This window comes from Watersipora subatra, chromosome 7 (assembly GCF_963576615.1).
Source record: "Watersipora subatra chromosome 7, tzWatSuba1.1, whole genome shotgun sequence".
In the NCBI taxonomy this organism is placed as follows: domain Eukaryota; kingdom Metazoa; phylum Bryozoa; class Gymnolaemata; order Cheilostomatida; family Watersiporidae; genus Watersipora; species Watersipora subatra.
The window spans coordinates 41,066,744-41,078,071 of NC_088714.1; the positions used below are offsets into that span (position 1 = coordinate 41,066,744).

Sequence of the window (11,328 nt, forward strand, 5' to 3'; positions counted from 1 at the left end):
ATGTGTGTGTAAATTTAATGGTGGCCACCAGCTGTCCAATGATAGGATATCCCGTGAATATGTAACCAGAGTTTGATACTAAATTACAGAAAATATAGCCTCTGACTTGGAATTGATGGACCAAAGCTAAAACTTAACCTCTGTTAGCGAATATGTGCGTCTCACAGAGGACAAGGATAATTGTTTGAAATCCTCAAATTTATTCTATTGTATAAGTTGAAGAGTTTTCTTTACACTGTACAAGGAACTCGTGTCAAAAAGACAGTTGATGTGCAACATCCTTTCTTTAGAATGGAGAAATACATAGTCAACAGCTAACGAAATGTCTGGTATAAATATGTACAAAACTGCTCTTCATATAGTAGACTGCAGCTCTACCATGAATTTCTATTCATAAAAGGCCTTCTTTTACATGCTGATAATTAGATGGTAATGCAGTTGGGTAAACATATCATATGAGTAGACAGGTTTTATACATGACTGATGAGGGAAGGTTGGTCATTCCCTGCGCTCTCTTTTCCTTTCATACCGACTGCTGGTTCTCTCGTCTGCTGCGGGCCGTTTAGCTCCCTTTTTAGCATCTTCCAAAAATTTGGTGAGACCAAAAATATCGTCATCATCCTTTTCAAATTGTACAGGCCCATCCCTCCTTTGAGAGCGATCTGTACCAGCGAACTGCTTGTCGGGTACAAATCTGCCAAATTAATAAGATAGAGAGTAAGTTACTAACTATGAAAAAGTTTATAATATTCCTAAAGCATTCTTTATAATGAAAACATATGCAAGTAATAATCAGTCGCAATTTCAGACCATGAGTATCTTCTTCTCTTTCTGTCAGTAAACCCACCAAAGGATACACACTTGTCAAGAGTTGCTTGTCCACAACAACAAAAATCCGAATGTATCTTGAGCTCCAAAGTGAAACACAACATGAAAAATCGCTAGAAACATCCTCGCGTAGCATTCAGATGATCAAAGAAGAAGAGGCTACTCAACTAACCTGTTACTCTTGACTAGCGACTCATAATCATCAGTATAATCTTTGTCGATATTCTTCCCAGGCCTGTATATGTTGGAGCCGATCGTCTGATCTTTTCGCCATGGCTGATCATACACGTCATACGCTTCATCGTCCTTGAAACCTGAGGTCATGCCCTGCAGCAGAAACGGTAGCAGTTAATACTATCAAGCTCATTGCTGCCGCAGAGCCTGTGTCTATGCAATAAAATCATCAACCAATCATGATATTCTACAAGTAGTCTTTATAAGTGTAATGAGAATAGTGAACGCAGATAACATCATATGCTTTGATATTAACAACTGCAGAGTTAAGGTATAAAGGTCACTGTCTATCACTAAGAGTTCCTTCATATAACTTACTGAATAACTTAATTTATAACTTACTGAATAACTTACTGTATAACTTACTTTATAACTTACTGTATAACTGTATCCTAGGTCTACCCTGTGACTTGCTAATTAAACTTATTTAAGTCTTAGAAACAAGCCATTGCTTATTGGACTTATTTGAGTTATATAATTTATGCAGTTATAAATAAATCTCAAGTTATATCTCTACGATGTATTACATCTACTAAGGATTCTGCTTTCGGAAATTAATAGAATTTTAGCTGAAATATGCTAGATACAAGGGTTCAGGATGTTTACACAGTAGCGAGCTAGTCTTGTTTCAGACCAATTTAAAGCTGAGATCCAAAACTTTTGAATGTCGTGCATAGAGAGATTGCTGCCGGCCATAGAGAGCGTGATCATCAATTAAGGATGAGACTGCAATGAGTTAATTTGCAAATATATAGCAATCAGTTAATAAGGTAAAGCCTGAGTTAGATTGGCATAAACTGGACTGACAAAATGACTTCAAAACTACACGGTGATTTAACTAAAATCTAAATTTTTCACCAAAATGTAGCATTTTTTTCTGCAGATTCTAACCCTGAGTTATGTGAGCCTCTCACTCACAATATACATACACTGTAATAACCAAATAGAAGCATTTAGAGCTTGCAGCTCCCTTACCCTCTCCTTGTTGAAAAGTCGCTGGTCAAACATAGCCTCTGAATCACCCCTGTTACCAGCCGTATTCGGCAAGCCTAAGGCTATCTTTTCTGAGATGTCTCGCTCTCTTTCTCTCTGAATACGATTACGTTTATCAGCACCGGCTCTGGCCAAGTTTCTATCTCTCTGTCTCTCCTTATGACGATCACGTCTGATTTCTTCTCTGTCTCGAGCCTCCTCATCAGGCTCTACAAACAAGCGAGAGAATAACTGTCATAAGGGCACTATATTTTAGTGAGTCTAGTTGAGAGAAGAAAGGTGGTAAGGACACAAAGGTTGGTTCACACTATCTAGTCGTGTGTCAGGGTTGTTCTTTTTGCAATTATTCGTCGACTATGTGTACACCGTAAACTGATGGAATCGTCGAGGCAATGCGGTTAAAAGGTTGAAGCCGTCAAACTTTCTAGACAGTTCGCCGAGCATCCATGACAGCCTGTGCAATGTGCACCACTGGCTATGATGATTGGCCATAGCGGATTGCTTGATCTATATTTTATTCTATTACAGTTGCTGCGGGACTAGTATTCCATTGTTTCTATGACTACATTGTATAATGAGAATGCTGTCATAGACTACTCGCTGATGTAAAATCAGATGGGTTTGTGATGGTGTGAACAATGTTATTACAGACGATCACCGAAGTATTGGGTGATTAACACGGACATACTGCGATATAATGTAAACCATCCTTTAAAGGTCGACTTGCAACAAAATTCACATTACTGTTATTTGGTATCAAAAGATTCACCATGTCTTACTCTGCTGTGTTGTAGGTGCAAAATATGTGGAAAGGTGATTACAAGCTCTTAAAAGTTCAAAAATGAACAGTCCTTTTATATAGGACGGGTGACAGTTTGAGATGAGTCACTGAACACATCATCCAGAGTTCGAAGCTAAGCAAAAGAAGGAGACTAAATAAAGGAGAGATGCTGCTCACCAGCAACAGTCCGTATTCCAGCTCTTTCATCTCTTGCCTTTTGCGCAAGTTCTCGCAACTTCTCTTCCTTTTCCTCTTTTTTCTTAGAAGCTAACTGCTTTTCTACTTTAGCCCGAGTCTCCACAGCTTCACGAGCCTGAGCAACAAAGGTGAAATAGCATGAATGCCTACGCATAGTTGAGCAGCACCAGGAAGCAGCCTACATGTAGCTCCTCAATGCTAAGACACTTCAGCAAGCCGTACTCATAGGATCACAAGATAATTACAGAGTTACAAATAGTTTGCATGTTTTTGCGCCAGACAAACTGTCATCATTATGGTTTATCTTTACACTATGACATCTAAACCAACAAAAGATCAAGGATGAAAAAACTGCCTCAAAAGCAATGATACAGAAAATACATCTATTATTACTATCTACATTAATGCAGTGAGATGTCAGGGTAGGCAACTGCACACCTTTCTATCTGCTATATAGAGAGCGCTGGCTAGCTTTGCAAAGTTTTCATTGATGTGAACTCCCTGAAGGCCACGCCCATCAGCTGCCAGTCGCTTGTCCAATGGTATTGTGAAGCCCTTGGCGTTTTTCCAATTTGATATGCTAGGAGGGATTTTCCACTCGGCTTGTTCTTTGACTGTTACCTGCCAAGTAGGTCACAATTGAGAAGTTAAACAAGGGCAAAATGGCATTAAAATGCACTAACAATTGTCTAATGTTCCCCAAAAACATGTACATAAAAGAAATGCTTATATCGCACAATGCTTGCTGGCAGACTTCAGAAACACTTGGCATTGATTACACAATGATATATTTTCCGTTCCATGCATTCCATCTAATCTTCCCAAAACTGTTGAAGATACGAGTGCTCCAACGCGCAAGAAATTCGAGATATGAGCAAAATTCCAAGAAAGCTTTTGCCTTTGCCTGAAAATTTGAGATACGAGCATACAAGACAGTTCTCGATGCGGCTGCTAGGTGGTCAAGAGCACGAGAGGCTGCTTTCAAGAACAGGATCGCTCAGCCTTTCTAATTGGATTTCAACCGACTTGATTGCAACGTGCTGCAATCGAGTCTTTCTCACACCATCTCACTACATCTGTCTCGGAGGTAAGAACTCCAAACTGTACATAATAATGTTACATCTTATTGCAGATCATAGCCACTAGATATGTATTTGTTATTTTGCAAGTGTAAGTGAATTAGAGCAATTAAAAAGGGTTTGTCCATCGGAGTATTTTGTTTTAGAAGGTTTTCAGAAGTTGAGAAAGGATTAATTTGTATTTAGTTATTTTATATAGAACATAATGCTTTGAGATATGGGAAAATTGACAAGCTCAGTTCCCTAACCCATTAAGCTCGTATGTCGAAAACGTTCAAGATATTTCCTGCAAATCTTCCATAAAAGATATTAAAACGGTTCCCTAAAAAATCAGGCCTGTTTATTGGAAGTTAGTTAATTCTGAGATATGCTTCCTTAGTCAAACTTGTTTAATAATGGAGCAAAGTATAATAGAAATCTACACAATAACTTGTTCAATTCGTCCCACATCCACAAAACCTACGATAGCCTCTTAACAAATGCTGCAGAAGAAATACTTGGCAAAAAAAATAGATATATTATATAAAATCATGCACAAAACTAGATGTAAAGGAGCACAATGATTTAGTAATAGGCAATAAAAAGAGGTTTCTATCGTTATTGTGTCTCGGATACATACGAACAGCAGTGTAGACTTAGCAATGCATATGGTCACAGGTAGAGGTAGTATTGTAGATTCTTGCTGTGGCTAAGACTGGGTGAAGCCTAAAGCCATTTAACGGATGATTTTTAATTTTTATATTTTTCGATGGTTTATTTTTAATTTCACCAGACTTCAATTACCAGACTTATACAAACTGTGATGTTTCGAAAAACTTGGAATATTGTATGTTGTAAACTACTTCTGATGTTATTGTCAAATATTTGCTCAAATTTTAATTTTCGCATCACTGGTTGAAAAACTCAGTTGATGAGGGGACCGTAAGTCAAAGTTTGACTATATTCTGTTGAGCTTGTTGAAATTTTATCAAACGCCAATATTCTGAGCCAATTATTAATTATGATAATAAAATGAGCATGCGACTGCGAATCTGTGTTCAACAACATTTATTCGACTATGATTATTGGATAGCTAATGCTTTCTAATAGTATATTTCTACCAACTGGGCTAGACAGATATTGAATGTGAAAGAATATAGCAAAATTTTAATGCTAGACGTTAGCTAATTTGCTGCAAATGTTTTGTTATTATTTGACTCTCAGCCCCAATTGCTCCCATGTGGACATAAGTGACATTCAACATGTTATGTAGCAACATCTCCTGTATATAATCACAAAATTTCACGCCATTCGAAGCATTAGTCTTCCCTGTGGCCAGCTAAAGTGTACCTATGTATTTGGTCGCTACTTGCAAACATTACTATCTCAACCGGTCATTTGAAGCGAATGTGATGCATTCATGAGCAATTCTGAACACTCTCATATTTTATTACCCATAAAGATGCCAACCACTAAAGGTCCAACGAGTCCGCAAAGAAATACATTGAGTTGCCTCAGATATTGCAATAGACACCTCAAGGGAGTCCCTGCTGCATAAAATCAGCAAAAGCAAATCCTATACCTTTCTGTTAGGAGAATGCATCACTGGTGCGGGGGGTGAAGGCGGGCCCCGTGGTATTTTTTTATTTGTCTTAAACTTGGGAGGTTCCATTGGATCCTTTTGTACATCGACCATTCTAATAATCCTCTGCTTAGCCCCCGAGTTGAAGGCCTGGCCTTGCTGTGAAGGGGTGTATCTGTAATAGCAACATACCTCAAGAATTTAACACCACCATACCACTATATAAACTGTACCAGCTACAGTTGCTACCTCGCAAGTAATCCTGATTGGAGGTTTACTAAATAAACTCACAGGTTCTAACATCAAAGGTCCTTCTGTAACATTGCACTACACATACAGTCAATTATCTTCATAACACTTGCTAAGTCATGAAACAGGAGTGTTTACAGATTTGTTACACACGAGTCAAAACAAGATTGTTTTTCAAGAAACATTGATTTTCGGAGAATCGTGAAAAAACCTAAAATGCCATGATTTTTCCCCAAAAATAATCTTAATTTAAACATTTTAATCCTGATTTTTTTTGAAGATTAAAAGCAGAAATTAAACCATTCGATTTTTTGGCCCCTGTTGCAGATACAACCTAGACACTAGGAACTTCACTACAAAATAGAAACTTGGTTTAATAAATAACACTGAAATGATGTAAACAAACCTGATATATTGAGCGGGTGCTTTCTTCTCCGCTGCTTTGACAGGCATGGCCGCAGATATTTTACCTTGCACTAATTTCTCCAGAGCTAATCTTGTCTTTTCTGTCGTCTATAAAAAGAATGTCAACATGGATGCTTCGTCTATCAAACTCTTTCTGAAATTTACAAAGAGCTACTGTGAAGTATTACATGTGGCGGAGTAACTGTTTAAGAATGCTTAGTGATGGACTGTGATGGAGGACAAGTACAATCTCCCTGCTGAATGCAAGTATCATCCATCATTGCTCAGCCCTTTTGCTACGGGTAGTTGTTGGTAGTTGCTCACACATCAAATGTTGCTATTCTGATTATCAAACAATTTACTCCTTCAAACTAATTGAAATGTATTTTGTAACTTCATAAAATATTTCTAGATTATATTCATGTACATGTAAATTATAATTTTTCATCAAGGAAATCAAAGAACACACAAAAAACCCAATAAAAGAATGTATTTCACCTTACGAAAGGTTGTGTAAAAATGACTACAATACAGAAGTGCTTCTTACCTTTTTAATCATATATATATATATATATAAATATATATTATATATATCGCAATACAATTCTATTTTAAACTAACCAATCATTTAAACGCACCTATATGATTGATTGTAACTAATACGGCCGCTCCATGGTTGTTTCAAGAAGAAGTTTAACATGTAAGTTTTGTCAATAGAATTCAAATGTATCATCAATTTCCAAAAGGTTAGAGTATCTACATGTAGATTGTAAGTCCGCAAAGCCAAAACTACACTGCATAGTTGGAGTAGATAACTGAACTAATTAATGTGTATTTACCTATACTTGAGTATAGCCGCATGTAACAAAAGGCAGATAAATCTGAATTTTAAGGAAGGTTGCATGTGGCAAGCCAGGGGCTAATAGACAACAATCAATTTTGAGGAAGTATTTTACAAGCCATTTAAGGTTTAAAACCAATGAAGAGCAGAGTTGTACCTCTGCGATACCATATCAGTTCCATCAGTTCTATGACTAGGAAATAAGAGATGCATTTCTGCAATACCATGGCAAATCAACAGGCAGAACAGAGATGAAACTGATAAGCAATACCATGGCAACTCAACAGGCAGAACAGAGATAAAACTGATAAGCTGTACCTCGGCAATGTTGTCCTCATCGGGTCGTTGAAGCTTTTCCTCATCTTCCATCGGTTTTGCTACAAGATCTTGAAACTTGCTGTGCACCACCTTGTCTTTCGAATGACCTTGCTTCGCAATAAGGTCGTAGCGAACCTTTCCATCAGCATCAAGAGACTTGGCAAGTGCATTGGATGTTGCCTTGGCTTTTCCCATCATGAGTGGATACTGGGCCACATGTATTTCAGGATACGCCCCTCCATCACCGTAATCCTAAGCGCAGACAAAACCATACATATTGCCCTTTATTGTCATACTTTTCAAAAAGCCACTCCAAAAGTGAACACGACTTGGAACAAAATGGGACACTCAATTTATATACACCGCTGAAATAATTTACAATTGGTATATATTCAACAAATAAATATACAGTATATTCCGGCATATTAGCGGAATTGAGCATGCGCAAAAAAAGTGACCAAACTAAGGGGTCTGTCTAATACGAGAGTAACTCTGATTGAAAGTAAACGAAAGGACATCATTCTAACTTAATTTTAACAGCTACAACTCATGGAGCAGGTATCATTTTACCCAGTTTGTTTTATACAGAGCCATGGCTTGCACTTGAAGAAAAGCCACGTGTAACGATTCATTTAAAAAAACTGCAATGGAAACGGTGCATTCAAGCTTTTTCTGTCCAGTTTTGGTTCTCACAGTAAGAGCGTGCACATCCACACAAAGCAGCTCTCACTCGATAATAGTACATTATGACAGCAATAGCGGTCTGTGGTTGGTCAATCACAATGTCACTTGCAACTCACTGTGCAACACACTTGCAATGTCACCGGGTATTCATCTAGTTTAATAATAAATGCTGTCACTACTACTATTGCCCAATAGATAATCATCAGAAGTCCATTGATCTACAGTTTGTGAAACCTACACAGCTGTAATGCAATGGACACTAAGAAGAAATAGCTATAAAAAGTGTTTTTGCAAAGAGAAAGTAAGGTCAGCGTGAGACGCAAACACGCTTTCCATTGGCTTAATGCAAACAGATGATCACCTCTTTTCAAATAAGAGGAGACACAACACCAATCAGAAACGTTTTATACTAAGCCTACAAAAGCCACTCCATTGCCGCAGCCCTTTGCTTTGATAGATACATTCGGCGTGTTACGATTTATAGGGTTGGCATTTATACATATATTCTTATAAACCCCTTGATTTTACGGCTGTTTTTCTAAGGTCGCCTTATCCACGAAGACTCGTGATAATTGTATTGATAAAGAGGCTGATTAATATAATAATTAACATAGAAGATGATGACATCAACCGATGAAACTGAACTGGGGTGTTGAAGAATAATTTGGTAAAATCATGTGTAAGAAATCTAACAATGTTTACCTGTTGGGTGCGAGGAACCCAGCCCCTCCTATGGCCATATGGCGGAGCTGAGGACGCTTGTGTGAGTGCTACCTGTAACAAGATGACTAGTTGAAAACAAATCAACGAAGAAATATTGTTCTAAAATGTTTGCAAGCGACATGGATCTCGTTATGCTGACTCATATGAATTGAGCTCAATCGTGACACTAACCTGTGTAGAGGTCTTATTGGCGGCTTTCTCTTCCTCCTCGCGATCGTAAACATACTGGGTGGGTGCTGGCAGAAAACTGCCAAAAAATAACATAACATATTAGTATGTTTTAGATTCCATTGAAAGCTAGCTACTACTAATCAGGTAAGAATTAATAAACTTTAAGACAGACTGAAATGTAAAAATTAAAGGATGCATGGTAGCATGAAACTAGAGAGCACACATACAGAAATATGTGAAACCCACATAAGAAGAGTCTTATGAGAATAGACTTCAGCAGGTAGGAGGCTAGATGACAGTGTTACTATATATGAATACATCAAGCTCAAAGGCTTGATTGAATGGCAGCAAACAATAGTATAGTACACCAAGGAGATAATCATGGTACTGATATCATTGTTGGGTTTTGATAATAGGATCAGTTTTTGGAATTACTATTATTAAATATTGAACTAAACTGTTACAATTTCGTATCTTTTTTTTAATACACATTTACAAGTTTTTGCGCAGAACCTATGTTCAAATTTAAAAATGAATTTATTTTAATGCAATGGGTAACTAGGCTACTTGAAGTATTTCTTGTAATTTTTGGGATTTGAAACAAATCAAAATGTTTGTGCCAGAATTGTTGTGCCAGAACTGCACAGCAATGATATACAGCCCCCCCCCCCCAAGGATAGCCGACGGCTAATATATGGGCGGGGTTTAATGATGGAGCTCTGTTAGGATTGTGCTAGCCTGAGTTTCGGAGCAAACACAACTCTCGTGGGGCGGTCACGTTGCCTTGTTAGGTTTTGGAAAACACGACTCGCTGTTATCGTTTCATTAGCTCATTCAGTCAGTAGACCCCGTGGTTCACAATAGCAAACCTTGAATTTCTACAATGTAGAGGTGATACCTAACCAAAATAATGGATCCATGCAAAATAAAACATTTCAAATTACTTACTTTTACTAATTTTAAAATTGGTAAAGGTCGTAGCATATGCTTTAAGTTGAATATAATTTACCCGAAATTACCCGAAGAACGGCCTTATTTTTCTAGTTTTTGATTAATATTTTGCCACCCCTAATATAAAATGACAAAGTCTTTCATCGTTGTCACATTGTTTTACCTGGCTAATAGGATGGAACAACAGGCAAAGCTGTGCAGTGTAGTTTTTATACTCAAAATTTAAATACAAAACCGAATTTGGGCTATTTTATGATTGTGGCTATTAATATCCCGAATGCTTGCGAATGGCAACTGTCTGATTATAATGGTGACAATATTGGGATACTATATTTATTTGACAACAAAATGAATTTAACATATAAGTAAAATAACCACTATAGTTCATAATATTTGTAAATTTACAAGGGGCTTTATTCAGCATATTTGTTTGTTCGGGTGCCGTGTTTGGGTTCATCCCAACAGAGCTCCATCATTAAACCCAGCCCATATGAGAGCCGTCAGCTATCCTTGGGGGCTGTATATTATTGATCACAGTGATAAGATACTCTTGTAACGTACATTCATAAAATTGATGTTTAGATAAATGAGTTGGGAGAAAGTAGATAATCAAGCAGTAACCAGAAGAAAAGTAATGCAGATCTGAGCGAAACATTTGCTGTACACTCACGTTGTCAAATTTTAAAATTCACGCTAACTAAAACCGCTGACGTATATTTGGCAGTTATTTTTGTAGTAAAGTTTAGGGGCTCCATTCAAGTGTTCAAACCTGTCAAATTAGCTAGCAACAAGCCATGGCTGAATAGTTTATGACTATAACAATAATGAATTTGGAGCAAGGTAAAGTGTTTAAACGTTGAAAACAAGTTTAAAAGTTACCCAAAATATTCGATTGAAAAAACAGTCTGGGCTAAACAGGCTTCACTAATTCACCAGCTAAACAGTTTGACTATTATATCGATGGCTTAGCTTTAAATGCCATTGTTGTCTTGTTTTAACAATGCAAAATAAGAACACGAGGTTTATCTTACCATACAAGCTACTATTTACGATACATTTAGCTATGCTGTAGGTATTAGCTAAATGGATGAACATGCCAGTGGCTGTGACTGGATGATGACTGCTAGTGACCATCTAAACTTATGAGAAAGTTTTATTCAAACACTCAACTAGCAAAGCATATATTTAAATAATAAACACTTAAAATTTGTTTTCAATAACAAACAAAAAAATATAATGTTTAAGCTGTGTTTTAGTTTACCTGGATAACGAGATAGACATATTTGAACGGATCTCAGATCACGCATGCGCG

General features: G+C 37.3%; 1 protein-coding gene across 1 annotated transcript; it reads right to left on the reverse strand.

Annotated features, from left to right (window-relative positions):
* Positions 1-213: 213 nt before the first annotated feature.
* LOC137401215 (SNW domain-containing protein 1-like) lies at positions 214-11,308 on the reverse strand. The gene is made up of 11 exons (XM_068087614.1): positions 11,278-11,308; positions 9,066-9,141; positions 8,874-8,945; positions 7,488-7,739; positions 6,330-6,436; positions 5,675-5,849; positions 3,473-3,655; positions 3,014-3,149; positions 2,038-2,264; positions 1,001-1,155; positions 214-694 (listed from the first exon to the last, which is right to left on the reverse strand). The coding sequence occupies exons 1-11, from the start codon at positions 11,295-11,297 to the stop codon at positions 499-501; spliced, it is 1,599 nt and encodes a 532-aa protein (XP_067943715.1). The 5' UTR covers positions 11,298-11,308; the 3' UTR covers positions 214-498.
* Between the last annotated feature and the right edge of the window lie 20 nt (positions 11,309-11,328).